Source organism: Petaurus breviceps, unplaced genomic scaffold (genome assembly GCF_028583685.1).
Source record: "Petaurus breviceps papuanus isolate PSGF00001 unplaced genomic scaffold, PetGlider_PUasm1.0 91133, whole genome shotgun sequence".
Lineage (NCBI taxonomy): Eukaryota > Metazoa > Chordata > Mammalia > Diprotodontia > Petauridae > Petaurus > Petaurus breviceps.
In genome coordinates, this window is record NW_027187419.1 from 13,408,483 (window position 1) to 13,425,301 (window position 16,819).

Below are 16,819 nucleotides of genomic sequence, written 5' to 3' on the forward strand. Positions count from 1 at the left end.
ATGCAGTGGGTAAATTCATTTACCTTAGTAGTATACTTTCCAGGGATGATAGGTGATGAGGTTGATGCATACATTGCCAGAGCTAGCTCAGTGTTTGGAAGGCTCCAAAAGACAGTATGGGAGAGAAGAGGTATTAGGCTACATACCAAACTGAATGTCTACAGAGCCATTTTGTGCTGACCTCATCATTGTATGCCTGTGAAACCTAGCTAGTCTACCAGAGCCATGCCAGAAAAGTGAACTGTTTCCAGTTGAATTGCCTTACATAGATTCTGAAGCTTACCTGACAAGATAAGGTATTAGACAGAGGTCCCTGAATTGTCAGTATTCAAACTCTACAGCAGAAAGTGCAATTCCAGTGGACTGGCCCTGCAGTCCCAATGTCAACTATATGTTTACCTAAAAGACTTATTTGGTTGAGAAGTCTCCTAAGGCAAGCACTCACACTGAGGTCAGAAGAAGAGGTACAAGGACACTCTCAAGGTCTTTCTGAATAACTTTAGTATCGATTGTGAGACATGGGAGACACTGGCACAGGGCTGACCAGGATGGTGTATCTGCATCAAAGAAGGCTCTGTGCTCTAAGAGCAGAACAGAATCACAGCAGCACAAAGCAAATGTGAGATGTGCAAGTCTAGAGACATCCCATCCCAGATGTTTAAATGTTCTATTTGTGTTTGACCTGTGATAGAGCCTTGTGAGCTCCTATCTGACTGATCAGCCTCAGTCAACACACTGTACCTTGACCCCAACATAGTGAAGTCATTGGCACTCCAGAACAACAACAAAGACAAACGCTGTGGGAATTCGTTTTATCTGTAAAATTAATCACTTAATGGTGGAAATGGGAGATTTTTTGAGGGAGGCATGGTGGTGGGTGAATTTGGCAGCAGAGGGCAGCGTGAGGAAGTACTATGTTGCCTGGTACGAAGAGGGGAGGGATCCCCTGAATCAAGAAGCCAAAGGGAAGAAAGGGGGCTCAGAAATTAGAGGTGAGCACGTAGGGTTTGCAAGGTCTTGGCAGTCAAATTTCATAGTTCTGGCTAGGGTCAGTTATTGATACGGGTGTGCCCTGGCTAATTAAGGTGAAAAAGCGAATCGAAATTCAAGTTCGAACGCCTGGCTTCTGTCACTGAACTACCAGTGTGACCGATGGCAAGACAATTAAATTCTCTGGTTCTCAGTTGCCTCATCTGTAAAATGAGTAGTCTTTGCTTCTAGTGATAGCATCCCTTTAATGCTTGGAAACCTAACCCGCCAGCAGCTACTTGACAGGTAAACCCAGGGTGTCCCAAAGGTCTTAGTGCAGTTGGGACTACGGGGGCAGCAAAGGACTAAGTTCTTTCTACACCTTCATTTGCACTTCTCCTTCCAGAGATTTGATCAAGCAAGACTAGAGGGAGGAAAAGACTCCACTCCTACAGAAGTTAAGAACATTTCCTCGCGCGCATGCCCCAAAGTCGGAAGTGCTGACACTCCCTCCCATGGAGCGCCCCGCCCCGCCCCGCCCCCAGGGACTCCTTGGAACCGTGAACCGGAAGGTTTGCTTTTACGACTGTCGTAAGCCGACTCTTACGGCGGCTGCCTTGGGCGCTTTTCGACAACAACAATAATGGCGGCTTCCGGTGGCAGGTTTGAGAGTGCAAGGAGCATTGAAGAACGGAAAGAACAGAAGCGGCTGGCTCGGGCCGAGGTCCTGCGACAGGTACCTCCTCCTCAGAATCTCTTTGTACTGTAGTTTCTGGTGCCGAAGGCGCTGACGGCCTGGGGAGCCGCCCCTCCGGGCACTGCCTCTCTCCTCTCTTTCTCCACGCTTCCTTAGCTGCAGCTCTCAGTCTTTCCCCTCTCTCAGCTCCGACACCGAAAGCTCCTGTGTCCCCCAGGGTTAGGGCAGTTTTAAACTATTAAAGCTCAAACTACACCAAGGCTTGTGGCGGCACCTTATTTCAGGTTCTGCTTACAAGTGTTCAAGGGTACGGACAAGAGTGTTAGAAAAGATCATGAGGGGGAAAACCGCTCCGACGGTTTAAGCCTCTCTTCCTTTTGCTGTCATTCTGGCGAGCTTTTGCCATCCAGTCCCATTCAGAAACTCCCTCCCCTCCCCAGCTTTCCCGCTTCCCTCTTTTTCCCTCTTCCCCCTTCCATCTTGCCCTAATTATGACCTTTTCCTCTTTCACCTCTTAACTGTTTTCTCCTTTCTCCTTCTGTTCAGAAGAAGATAACTTGTGTAATACATGTATGTATATGTAGTCCTTTATTGTCGTATCAGAAAAAGAAAACGATCTCTCACTGCATCCTGAGACTATCACTTCTCTGGTCTTCCTCCTTGGCCTTCCCCTACTTTTCCACCATTTTCCCTGTCCTAGGAAATTTTCCAGGTCCATGGGTAGGCAGACCTGATCAAATTTTTCCTTATTTTTCTTAAGCTATCCTTGGTCTTTGGTACATTTCAGACATTGATAAACTACAAGTGGCTGGAATAAACATTGTAAAGCTGTTTAATTCTTCTGAGATAGAGGATAGAGGGAAAGATTCTTAGCACTAAATACATCGATTGTCTTTGGGAATTTGTGAGAATTGGAACTTCCAGTTTTTCTTTTGGAACTTTAATCTATTTGTTCAATATGTTTTTTTTTTCTTACTGAGTTTAAATTTCCCTCAGATAAAAGTGTATCTTTCCAAAAAAGTTTCATTTGAGAGAATAATAAATGGGTGAATATAAAAATTAGAGTTAAGTAAAAAAAAATTTCAGAACAGTTTCATAATTGTTTTTAAGGAAACAGTTATTCATTTTATTACATGACAAATTCTTGAGGCTGTGATCAGTTGAAGGTTCAAAAGATTATGAGAGTTTTGTATTTCTAGGCTAGTCTAACTAAAAAAGATATCTAGATGAGCTTTTTCAAAAGTCAGTGTGATTTTGCCTAGTTACTTTTGTGGGAAATGTAGGTATTACTGTTTCTTGTTCTGTGAAAATTGAGCCTGGAAGAGGGTTTTTTTTTTTTTAAAGCATTTGGGGTTACGAAACTTGCTCAAGGTTACACCCCCAGTTATTTCTGGGTGTGGTGCTAAGTTACCTGATCTGGATTCGATCCCAGGTCATCCTGACTCTGGGGCCAGTGCTCTTACTCACTGTGCTACCTGCCTGCCTCCTGGAAGAGGTTTTGACTCCCCCCCCCCCCCCCCATTTTCTTCATCCTTCTCCTGATTACTTGTTGACATGATGCCATTGTTGCTATGGTTATGATTCTGACAACAAAAAAATAGCATTTATGTATCAGTTTAAAATTTACAAAATGCTTTACTTGTGTTATCTCTTTGGATACTGAAAAGAATTAAACATTTGTCTTAAAAGCTTCATTTATAGAATATTATTGCATTTATATTCATTTGTTGCTCTGAGCTTAAGATTTAGGAGGTCAGAGGATTTAGCAAGGGAAGAGACCTTATCGACTTAGCCCAAACCTCCTATTTTACAAACAAGGCTTAGAGAGAGTAAATAGAAGAGACTAGATTTGAATCCAGGTCCTCTGACTCCTCTTTTCTACTACAACAGTAGTTTTACTTGTTAGGCATAGTAATATTGACTTTCGTATATTTTTTATGTAGCAACATCATACTTAATTTACTTAGTTTTCTTCTCAATATCATTGGGAAGCAACTTTTACAGAGAGGGTCTGTTTTATTGTTATGTGCTACATAAAAAAAGCATGTGTTAGGCACAGTGTGTAAAAACAACAAATAAAAAAGGTTACGTATATGAAAAATGGCACATACCTATCATCACTTCTATTAGGGGATGGAGTGGGGGCAGCACAACATATAAGTATGGATACAAGATAAGTACAGTTATGGATAAGTGTATTCAAAATATATATATATATATATATATATATATATAAATAAATACAATGTAATGGAAAGGACTGAGCGCTAATTACTGAGGGAATAGGAAAGGTTTTTTTGATGGAAGTAGTACTTGAGCTGAGCTTTGAACCTTAAAATGAGATGGAGCTGAGAAGGAATATAGCCTGTGTCAAGAAAGAAAGATGCAGTGTTACAGGCAGAAAACAACAAATAGGTTAATCTGACTGGAATGTTGAGCATATGAGGAGAAGAAATATGAACCCAGTTTGGAGAGAAGATGGAGCCAGAAAGACCACTGGTGTTTAACTCCTGTCCTTTAAAAAAATAGACTCATTGGAAGTCTTTGTAAATAGGCATAAAATGACTCACTTTGAATTTCTTATGTATTCAGATCTCCTTTGTACATATTGAGGAACCCTAGAATGCTAGAAAATAAATTTATTTAGGTTAAACTTTTGTATTACATACACCTTTTGCTCAGAAATCTGATTTGCTTAATGGTGATTTAGAGGATTATTTTTAGAGAAGAGTTTACATATTGATATTGGCATTTTTAGCAGTTCTTTTGAATTCTGGTTAATGGAGAAAGATGTTTTGTGGAAGAATGACAAATATTAGTATAAATTTTTGACTGTGGACTTACTGAAAGATAACCCATTAGATGTATTATTTGTGAAGTCGTATACTGATGCAGCCATCCTGGAGAGCAGTTTGGAACTATGCCCAAAGGACCATAAAACTATGTATACCTGTAATGGTAATGTAATTTGAATTTGAAGATCCCTTTGTGTTGGCAAAGGTAGCAGATACTTAGCACTTAGTAATTGATCAAGCCTCTGTGGGGGAAACAGAAGGTATGAACTCCTGTCTCCTGTTGCTGACATAACTGGAAGGGTTGGCTGAAAAAGGAAGTAGCTAATGCTGTGTACATAAGAAAAGCCCCAGAGAGGCACAGTCAGAATTTCTTGGGACCAACATCTGGTGGCAGAGCAGCTATAGAAGAGAGAACTGAGAACTGAGCCAGAATTTCCTGAGAACTTGTGGTGGTGGAGCTTCTTCTGAACAGGAGCCCAGGAACCCAGGTGACAGAGGACCCAGGAGCCCAGGAGAAGACTGAGGAAGTAGAAGACTGAGGAAACATGACCAGGATGCAGGGACTTTGTGGCTTGGTTGAGCCTTGAATTCCTGTGAGCAGAAATTGTGAAGGATTTGAGATGGATTGGACTCTGTGAACTTAAGTGTGGAGCAGGATCTGTTTGGAGAGCTGGACAAGGGAGCTGTCTGCCATTGAACCCAGGTGACAGTCTGGTGAATCTAGGTAGAATCTGGGACCATGGAAGGGGATCCAGGGAATCTGAGAACTGACCCCAAGTCAAGATGAAAAGACCTGTCCATGAATACTGAGTAATAATGAAATTGTAGTTTACTAGTGACCTAGGGGTAGAGTATTAATGATACTTAGTAATTGATTGATAAGTGACTGAGTTTAACTTAGTTGCCCCATGACTGGAAGACTTTGACTATTGTACTTTGAGATGATTGTTCTTAGTTCTAAATATTGTGACCACTTTGGTGAAAACTACGTGGCCATTTTAATGATAAGCTGTTGTGAATGCTATATTGTGATTTTCTGTGATAAGCTGTAATGTTGTGAACGCTGTACCTTTATTAATCATATGAATGTTTTGCTTTGATTTGTTATGGAATAAATAGTGTTCACTATACTGTGTAATCAGAACCCTTAAAAGCTGTTCACAGTAGCATTCTTCTGGAAAGCTGCTCTCGCATGGCATTACACTATATATGTATAGCTATTATGTCAAATTGCTTGCCTTCTCAGTGGGAGGGAGGAAGAGAATTTAGAACTTAAAATTTGAAAAAAAGAATGTTAAATTGTTTTTACATGTAATTGGGAAAAATAAAATATTAAATAAGATTTAAAAAAGATAAGCCATCAGATTAGAATAGTGAAGAATAGATATGGAAACATCGCATGTTGAACAACTTAATTCTGTTTCTTCTAAGCGTACAAATCAGCATTTTCTTCAAAACTCACTTCTCTTTGCTACATTGCCATTTATGTTTAAAGTCCATTAAACATTTTCTCACATGGAAGCATTAGAATTTGTTTTCTGGCATATGAGGGCACTTTCTGCCTACTCTGTAGAAATGGAGTTGACCTTTCTTTTTTCCTTTTGCTGTTATTGAATAAAATGACTTCTTTTGATCAAAAGTGGAAAAAAAAAAAAGGGAAGGGGGTATTGTCATTAACCCTGTCAGATCAGAAGATAGGGTTCTCTGTTTGGCTTTTAAAAGAGTGTTTTATGCCACTTAAGTGTATATATGGGAAAAAAATGTTACTTTAAAAAAGTGTTTTTAAGAATACTTAGTATGAGTAGTACAAAGTCAATGATTGATTCTGTTTCTGTGGATACTTTTGTACATTTTTGAATATATGCTTTCATAGAAAAAAAAAGCACTTACTTTCTTTTGCCATCTTGATAAGTGAATCAGGAATACATAATGAAGACTCATATATCGTTGTTTTTTTTCTCCCTGCCTCTGCTTGTTCATTCAAGCAGTTCATTCAAGACAGTAATGCACTAGTCAGATACGTAATGTTTGTGTTATACGTAACTTTCGTATTAAGACTCTAGGAGACATGTTTTAAAGTTTCTTTTTAAGTCATTACTAATGACTAGTAATTGTTTTTGAGACTTTATAATGAAATATATTGTGTTTTGATGGTGTTTCAAATGGTGGTAGTATTTTTCAAGTCAGGTAATGCAGTATACTTGTTTTTTAAATTAATTAAAAAATATTTTTTTTTTTGCTTTTTTGGAGGGGGGAAGTTAAGGCAATTAGGGTTAAGTGACTTGCCCAAGGTCACATGGCTAGTTTTTTTTGTGTGTGTGTTAAGTGTCTGAGGTCCTCTTGACTCTAGGGCCAGTGCTCTATTCACAGCGCCACCTAGCTGCCCCTATAGTATACTTGTTAACAACTAATATCTAGTAGTAGACTTGTCAGAAGGTTCGTATCTGCTCATACATTGTATATTTCTTTCTGAAGGCCAAAATCTAGCATGAAAAGAAGAGGAATGCATGTATCAAGTTCTGAGAACTTTTTTGTTGAAAGGGGCACTGTCTTCTTTCAGGTTGACAATAGGAGGAAATGAGGCACTGATACGTCATTGAACAGTTAACAAAAGGTTTATTTTCTCCTAACATGGCAAGGATGTTCAGGAAGAATAGTACTTCCCTTCTAGGATTTTGACGTAAAGTACTTCATAAACTATACAATGCTGTATAGATGATAACTTTTCTTACTACATTTAGGATTATAAGAGTATAGATTTGGAAATCTCCTTAGACTATCTTGTCCAACTCTTCAGTTTACAAATGAGGAAGCTATTGGATTGGTGCTCTAGAAAGAATAAGTGACTTGCCCAAGGTCACTGGTAGCAAGTATCATAACCTTGAATTTGAACTCAGGTTCTTTAACTCCAAATCCAGCACTCTTTCATCTATACTGTATAGTGCAAAACAAATTGGAAAGAGAGGTGTAAAGCTTCTGTATTTGAGTTTCTTTGAGGATTATAGGACAGAGTATCTTTAATTGTATTATTATATAACAGCATTACTATACGAGATGGGCTAGGATAGTAGTAAGAGTACTGCCTTAAGTTTTGGACTCTTAGGACCATATCTGATAGGAAGGAGGAAGAAAAATTGCCTTTTTTTTTTTTTTTTTTTGCGTTTTGGAGGGCAGTTGGGATTAAGTAACTTGCCCAAGGTTACACGGCTAGTATTTTTGTGTGGGTGTAAGTGTCTGAGGCTGGAAGTGAACTCGGGTCCTCCCGACTCCGGGCTGGCACTTTACTCACAGCGCCACCTAGCTGTCCCGCCCCCCCCAATTGCCTTTTCTAAGATTCAGGTTAGTCCTAGGCAAATTTTTAAATGTTTGAGGGAGCTATTAGAAGCACACTAACAGCCTCAAGAAATGACACTTGAAAGAATGGGAAGAGACAGAAAAACTACAAAAAGCCAATATGAGAACTATAAAATCTGCCATGGCTTCAGGCTCATGCCTTGAGCTAGACTTATACTTCGAGTGACTCAGGAATATAATTGTCATGGGAGAATGAGATATTCTAGCTTGTGTTTAAACAAAAAGGACTCAAAAGTTCATTCTATGCATAGAAGATCTGTATGTAAAACTTTTTTGGAGCATGTTCTCTTTTCCCTGCAAAGCTACATCCCTAACATGGGAATGGGATAGGCCAGAGGAGGACAGAGCTGTTCTTTGAGGTTCTCAGGTGTGTCTGGTCCTCCAACCTCCCTCAGGGTCCTCTAGCTATGACAGGGGCCTCTTTTGGGGCCAGTTTTCTCCTTAACCCCTTTTTGAGAGTTCTGGCAGAACTCTCTGAGGGTATTGTGTGTGTGTGTGTGTGTGTATGTGTGTGTGTGTGTGTGTGTGTGTTTTAAAACTCAGGAGTTCCTATGTCCCTAAATTATTTTATATTTTTTTGTACATAATTCATTTTTATGTTGTTTTCCCCAGTAAAATGTAAACTCCTTGAGAGGCTGGGCAACTTTCATTTTTGTCTTTGCATCCCTAGTGCCAGCATATAGGAGGTGCTTAGTAAAATGCTTGTTGTGATTACCTGAATACCCTCCTCCACCCCCAACACATTTTTCTAATTATTCATCAAACTTATCTTAGCTATCTGCCATGTGCCAGGCACTATTCTAGGCAGTGGTCACACAAAAATAAAGAAACAAGGGGAGCTCATCAAGGAGCTTACAAAAAGCTCTGCTTTTCCCCACTCTCCAAATCAGCCTGACAGTTCTCATTCTTCTCCTGAAGGCTGAATTGCTCTTTTTGAACACTTTCCCTCTTTGAGGCTGCTCTTTATGTTCATTTAAATCTGATTTAACCTTAACAGAGCTATTTTCAATTTGGAGATGGGAGCTGGAGATATCAGTCACTCTATAAACATTTGTTAAAGGCTGTTATGTGCCAGGAACTGTGTTTATTGCTGGAGATACAAAGACGGGCCCCTCAAGGACCTCAAAGTCTAATAGAGGAGAGTATATGTAAGCAACTCCTTGCCAACCTAATTAAATGGGAAATAATCAACTTAGGGAAGTTTCTAGGATTCAGAGAGATCAGCAAAGGTTTCTGTAGGAGATGGGATGTTAGCTGGGGCTTGAAGGAAGCTAGGGAAGTAGAAGGTCCAGATGAGGAAGGAGACTATGCCTAGAATTAGGTTTGGAGTTGGAAATTGAGTGCCTTGTGCCACTGGATAGCATGTGGTAAGGTATAAGGTATAAGAAGACAGGAAAATCAATAGTAGTCATTAAACATTTGTACCTACTGTGCCCCTACTAATGGGGTGGGTAGTTGGTGCAATGGAAAGAACACTGGGCCTGCAGTCAGGAAGATCTGAGTTCAAATCCAGCCTCAGACTCTTATTAGCTATGTGACTCTGGGCAAGTCAACCATTTGCCTTAGTTCCTCATCTATAAAATGGGGACAAACTGGAGAAGGAAATGGCAAACCACTCCAGTATCTTTGCCAAGAAAACCCAATGGATTTTCCATGGGGTCATATAGCATTGGCCATGACTGAATAACATGCACCTACTATGTAGTAGGCACTGTGCTACACACTGGAGGTACAGATAGGAAAAAGAAAACAAGACTCTGCCCTCAAGAGCTTCCAGTCTAATGGGGGAAGGTGACATGATGACATACAAAAGAAAGCTGAAAAGCAGAGAGGGGAGGTCCTGAAGGTGGGAAATGAGATTTCTGTCTTCCTCCCCACACCCCTTAAATTGAGGTTAAGTGACTTTACTAGGTTATCATAGCTAGTAAATGTCTTAAGTTAAATTTTAACTCAGTTATTTTTGACTTCATGTCTGGTACTCTATTCTCAGCATCATGTAGCTTCCTCTTTTTGAATAGGAAGAAATAATAGTAATAGAATTTTAATACTCCAAGGGCCTTTAATGATCACTTAGTTTACTCTCTTTATATTACAGATGAAGAAATTTAAGTCTAGATAAGTTAAGGAACTGGACCTAAGTTACTCCTCATCACCATATTCTATGTGTGTATAAAGACCAACTTCAAGTATTGTTTGATTGGTAATAAATAATTTGCACATTTAGAAATTGTGCTTTAACTCTGCTTAAGGGCAATAAACATTTAGCAAAGAGTATTTTGTCTTGATTATTGGTCTTAATAAATTAAGGTGTTAAATTAATCATATTATCTGGATATGAATTTCAGGATTTGTGAAATTCATATATACTTGTAAAATAATAAATTTTTAAGTCCTTAATGCAGAAACTATCTAATGAACTGACCTAAATGCAGAAAGGACCTAGTTATATGAAATTATAATCAATTTAGAATCCAGAAACCTGGCATTTTAGCTATGGAAAGTACCTTTTATTTATTCATTCATTCATTCATTCATTTATTTATTGCTTTTTGGCGGGGAGAGGGCAGGGCAATTGGGGTTGAGTGATTCACCCAAGGTTATATGGCTAGTAAGTGTTAAGTGTCTGAGGCCGGATTTGAATTCAGGTCTTCCTGACTTCAGGGCCAGTGCTGTATTCACTGCACCATCTAGCCGCCCCAGGAAAGTACCTTTTAAAATGGTCTAATTTATACAGATAACTCTAAAGAGCTTGGGTAAGAATTTTAAAACAATAAATTTAAAATACCCTTTGGAAAGCATCAAATACAATAATTTTAAATATTCGTAGCTTTAGAGCTGGGAGAGACCTTAGAAGCTTTATAATCGAGGCCCCCCCATTTTATAGATGAAGATGTGGGCCAACAGAGGCAAAGTGATTGGTACCCAATGTCATTCCAAATGATAAATGGCAGAGCCAGAGGACGTAATTCAAATTCAAATCTAGCACCTAAAAATTCTGCTGTGCTCCACTATTTAAAAAACTCTGTCTTTATTTGGTATACATTTATATACTTTACAGTTTATATAAGACACTCCTCACTACAGCCCTGTGATATTGTGTTCAATTATTATTTAGCTTCAATTTTAAATTAAATTTAAATTAAAAATCTAGTTGTCATTTAATGGAACTGAATTGTTTATACTTTTATTGTTTATTATTTCATTTTATGACCAATATGTTTAATTATCCTAATTTGTTTTGAATTCCCTAAATTTTTTGAGCTTGTAATTTGAATTTCATGAAAAGTTATTGAACCAATCTCTTTTCTATACTTAGTTTTACATTTTATGTTGTAATGATCCACTTGTGAGGTTCTAAATAATAAATGTTTTTGCTTAAATATTGAAAACATATTGCACCTTAAAAAGAAAAATGTATGTGATTATCTTTGACCCTAGTCCTTGATGTTATCTGGAAGAGTTCTGTATCTTTAAACAATTAAGCACCGTAAAATGATAGAATTTTAGAACTACAAGGAGATCATTTGGTTCTTCTGCCTCATTTTTATAGCTGGAGGTTGAGTGACAGTGTTATTATATCCTTTGTAAGTGTGAGATTCAGATTTCCTGACTTCCAGGTCAGTTTTCTTTTACTATATGGAATGATAGAAGATTATTTTGATGTACTTGTTCCTTGCCAACTATTTCTAGTTTTGAAATTTCACATGTTCTGAAACTACATTAAAAAACAAATTGAGGTGGTAATGGTAAGATCATAAAAACAGCTGGTAGAATTCTATTGGTGTGGGAAATGTACAAAAGGGTAGTAAGAGCCAATTTTCATCATTCTGCTTAAGGAAAGAATGACTATAGGAGTATAAATGGTGTACTCCACTTAAAATAGATTCATCAGGTTTTGGGTAGTTGAACAAACCAGAAAAAGTGTATCTCTGAAGGAGATATATATGCATACATACACATACACACACATACATGTATGTATAGTTCTCCACTTAGAGGGGCAAAACCTTTTTTTTTTAATAGGAATTTGAGAAATAGCAGGGGTTAATTGTGGATAAGGGAGAACTGGTATACTCAGCACCTTATCACCTCTCACAATTCACTTTCATCTTTGTTTGGAGGGCTGGAGGGTAGAGCATTAATTGCTACCCCAAGGCTTTCTTTATAAAACTATGGCTCACAACTTTCCGAGTAACTCTCCATTTCCTATCAGGGGCCCTGCTTGGTTTACTTGGATATTACATTTTAAGAAATTTTAAGTGATAATTGTCCATATCTCTTGAACCAGAAGGGAAAGAAAAATAGAATTTATCAGTCATCCTTGAAAGAAATCTCTAAATGGAAATTCCCAGCAACATCATAGGTAAAATCCAGAGCATTTAGGTCAAAGAAAACATACCTCAAGGAGTTAAAAAGAAAGAGTTATTAGAGATATTTGATGCAAATAGTTTTTCCCTTTTGATAATTTACTTTCTTAAGTAGATTCCTTGATTTTTGTTTCTTCAAACGCTTATATAAAATAAATTCTTTTTGGGATTCTCTTAATTTCTTGTTTGTTTTAAAATTCTCCTCCAGCCATAATTGTGAAAGATATTTCCATCCATTAAAAAAAATAATTTCATGATGCTGCAAACCCCTGAAATTCAGCCAAACTGGCCTTCTCTCTGACCTTCACATGGGACGTGCTGTTTCTTATCTTCTCTCTGTATCTTTGAACTGATTGGGCCATATGCTTGGAATGCAAACCCTCCTTACTTTGGTCTTATAGAGTTTCTCTCTTCATTTAGGACAAAGCTAACACAAGAATCCTTTTCTGACCTTCCGGCCCAGCTGCTTGTGCCTTTCTTTCCACATCACCTTTTATTTAACACACACACACACACACACACACACACACACACACACACACACACGTGCGCACACACACACACACACGCACACATATATTCATTATATATATACATATATTTTAGATGTGCTTGTTCTTGCCTCCATTTGAATAAGTTTTTGTGAGTAGGGACTACTTCATTCTTTGTACTTGTATTGTTGGACCAATGCCTAACTAATGCCTAGCATGTAGTTGATGCTTAATAAATACTTGCTGATTGATTGGTAATATGTCATAAGAGTCAGATCTAGGCTTTTTTTCTTTTGGCCAAACTATTTTCCAGTTTTCCCAGTAGTTCCTGTCAAATAGTTATTTCAGATGGCATTTTAATAAATCATTGTATGGAATTGGTTAAATAGCTGAACAATCAGTAAGAGCAATGAAAGAGTAGAAATGAATTAAAATTACAGTATAAATACTTGAATATAATTTTTTTTTAAATGACACATTTCACTAAACAAGAAGTTTGGGAAACCAGGCTCTGGCAAACAACTATAATGAAGATGTGACTATCATCATCTTACAGTCAACCAGTACAAATTAACAGAGGCCACCTCCTGTACCCTGTAAGACTTGATCTTATCCTGAGGGGTTAAAGAGAACCTTATGTTTATCCTAGGGAGATTTTGAGGGAGAAATTTAGTAATTCAGTAATAATAGAAAGCTCTCATCATAACTAACATGGATAGTATTGAAATTTATATCCCTTACCTTGATACATGTAAGGGTACAAAGTTTTCTGTATATGTGCTATTCTGTAATGATTAGGAGCTACAGTAGTATATACTTGTATCTACCTGGTATATTTTTTAAGGGTAGTCAGTGGAATCTTAGAGAAATATGACAAGTGGGTGATTGTTTGGCTAGGATTCTTTTGAATGATTGGAGATTGCTTTTCATATTATTTGAATGTCTTACATAAGTTATATTAAAGGGTCTGATATCAGAAAAAATTAAGGCAAAATTTGAACTGCTTAGATGAAATAGCAGAATATTTAGTCAGCGTACATATGTAGTTTAGTTTGTGTTAAGCCTTTGTCTCGTTACAGATGGTCTTTTAAGAGGTAGGCAAACTTTCAAATCAAGTCGACAAGCCAACAAACATTCATTCATCCATTCATTCATTCATTCATTCATCCATTTATTTATTCATCTATTTATTTATTTATCCATCCATCCATTCATTTATTTATTTTGTAGGGATGGAAGGCAAGGCAGTTGGGGTTAAGTGACTTGCCCAAGGTCACACAGTGTGTCAAGTGTCTGAGGCTAGATTTGAACTCAGGTCCTCCTGACTCCAGGGCCAGTGCTCTATTTAGTGTGCCACCCAGCCGCCCCTCAACAAACATTTATTAAGTGCTTTGTATGAACCAGATACTGTGTGAAGTAATGAGGGTACAAAGAAAAGCAAAAAAGGAGCTCTTGGTCTAATGGAGAGACAACATGTGAAAACTCTTTACAAAAAAGATATATCGATAGATATATGACATTGAGAGGGACTGGAAAGGCTTCTTCTTGAAGGTGGATTTTATCTTAAATCTGAAGGAATTTAGGGATGCCTTGTCATCCCTAGGCAATGGGGGACAGCTGGTGAAAATGCTTGGAGTCAGGAGGTGAAGAGTCTTGTTGCCATAGTAAGGAGACTGGGGTATGGTGAGGGGAAAGTAAAGTCTAAGAAGCCTGGAAAGGGTTAGGAGGGGGTCATGTTGGGAAGGTCTTGGAATACCAAAAAGAGGATTTTTAATCCTCTCGACGTTAAGAGGCAACTCATGGAGTTCAGTAGAGGCTAGACATAGACCTGCATTTTAGGAAGATCACTAAAACTATGGTTTTAGACTTGTTTTTGGTGAGATCAGGTAATTAAGTGATGGAGTCACAGGAACTGAGTTCAAATCTTGGTTCAGCTCTATTTACCTTTGGGACCTGAGTCTATCACTTTAATCTCTCTGGCCCCCAATTTCCTCATTTGCACTAGATGACCTCTACGGTCCTTTCCAGCTCTAAAATCTGTGATCCTATGGCTATATATGGGCAGACCCTTAATCTGAGTTGATGTTTGAGCCACATATTCTGAACTAGTGTTGCCTACATTTATTTCAGGGTAAGCTGTGGGTTTTAACCAAAGGAACAGTCAGGAAGCAAAAGTAAGGTACAAAAACTACATAATTGTGGAAGTTCAGGGAACATTAGAGACTACTGAGTATAACCCATTCATTTATAAATGTGAGGGCCAGAAAAGCTAAGTGATTTGCCTCATGTCTCACAGATAGTATATGGTATATAGTAGAGCCAGAACCTGAACCTAGTTTCATAGATTCCAAATCCATCCCTTTTTTCACTATATCATGATGAGTCATATATCAGAATTTCTAGGACAGACTGAAAGGAAAGAACCATGTCTGGGGAAGGCAGTTTTGCAAGGTCAGGCTAAAGTAAGCCTTAATAGCTGGAGAATTTCCTGTCTGAGGTCTGGGTGCTTTTACTCCTCTGGTAATAGGTTTGTAAGTTAACTGGAAATAACTGGAGGATTGTAGGGGTGGGAAACAGACTTAATTTTTTACACTTCTTGCTAGTTGAGAGGTAGAGTATCATAATATAATGCCAGTGAGCTTGAGTGTTTGTAATACATGGGTTTGAATCCAGCCTCTGACACATAGTTGTAAATGAGGGAAAGTCATTTAACTTCAGTGCTTCAGTTTTCTCATATATGAAAAAACTGTATTTCCCTTGCATGGTTGTTGTGAGCATCAAACGTGATAATATATGTAAAGTGAATTGCAAGCCTTAAAATGATGTATGTCATATATTAGTTCATTTCCCCTTGTCTATTGAGAGTACAAGTTAAGTCCTTTCTTGTGCTTTGAGGTGACAAGGTAATTCTTTTCTACAGTTCAACTCTGCTCCTAGGGTTTTTCAATTTTGCCTTTAATTAAAAAATGGAATAGGGTCAATTGTCTAAACAAAACAAAAGATGACTTGGCTGAACATAAGAATATACAACTGTGCCTTACGAATGTAGCTTGAAAATTTGTGTCTTTGTCCATGTTATAGGCTAAAGCAGATTTTGAGAAAGAAGAGAGGCGCAAAGAACTTAAGCGGCTGCGAGGTGAGGACACATGGATGTTAGCTGATGTGAATGAGCGAGTTGAACAACTATCACAGGTGAGGATTACTAATTATATTTATTTGATCCAGACAGACCTTGTTTTTTTGCCCTTGCAGTTTCTCCAGGAGGTTTGAAGAATAGTTCTGTAGGTTAATTATTATGAATTGGATCTTAGAACAGGTTTATTTATTTAGTTGATATGCTTCATTACATCCTTGAAAAAAATTAATTTGAGTACAAACAAAACCAGTGTTCATTTTCTATATCAATTCTCATGTTTCATATAGTCATACTTTATGTAGATGCTGCCATTGGGATAGAATGTTAAGACTCTGGATTTTGTTGTGTAAGTTAATATGTGAAGCAGTAGGTAATTGGGACTGATCAAGTTGAGTCTTGATTGGATATTATAATTCTCAACTCGGCAGCTTATTGATATATCACATATCATTTTATGTGGCATATTCTGGTTTGGGGAGATTCTTCCTTTCCCTGAAAAAGTTCTTTTTAGTTTTTTTGGGAATGATGAAAAAAAACCAAACCTTTTTTTTGTTGTTTAAAATGATCATATACAGGAACATTCTGTGAAGAAAAAAAGGAAGAAGGATAGACATTCTAAAAAAGTTAAGAAAGAGAAGAAGAAAAAGAGCAAGAAACAAAAACATGAAAAAAATGAATCATCTGATAGTTCATCGGTGAGTACGTGCTTTTTAACTCATAGTTTAAGCACTGGAAGACCTACCTTTGAGGTCATTTAGTTTAAGGGAGATTAGAAGTTATGTAGTTTAAGCCCTTCATTATAGAAATTAGGTAACTGAAGCCCAAAGGGACAGAATTGAGATGAGCCTAGTTCTTTTGTCTTATGAGAATTATATATAGAATCTCAGAGGTGTGTATGACCAAAGGTCTTTAAGAAAAGTTTGCATATAATTCTTAGGAAATGATGTTTGGTCTTTCATTTAAAGCTATAATATATGTTGCTTTGAAACTACTTGAGAAGTAGATTTATT

General features: G+C 37.7%; 1 protein-coding gene across 1 annotated transcript in view; it reads left to right on the top strand.

Moving 5' to 3' along the window:
• The first annotated feature begins 1,527 nt into the window (after positions 1-1,527).
• CWF19L2 (CWF19 like cell cycle control factor 2) overlaps positions 1,528-16,819 on the top strand; it is a 158,895-nt gene continuing 143,603 nt past the window's right edge. Inside the window, exons 1-3 of the mRNA XM_069080361.1 lie at positions 1,528-1,705; positions 15,755-15,865; positions 16,385-16,504. Coding sequence (XP_068936462.1) covers positions 1,613-1,705; positions 15,755-15,865; positions 16,385-16,504 — 324 coding nt within the window. The 5' untranslated portion in view covers positions 1,528-1,612. The remainder of the gene's footprint in view (positions 1,706-15,754; positions 15,866-16,384; positions 16,505-16,819) is intronic.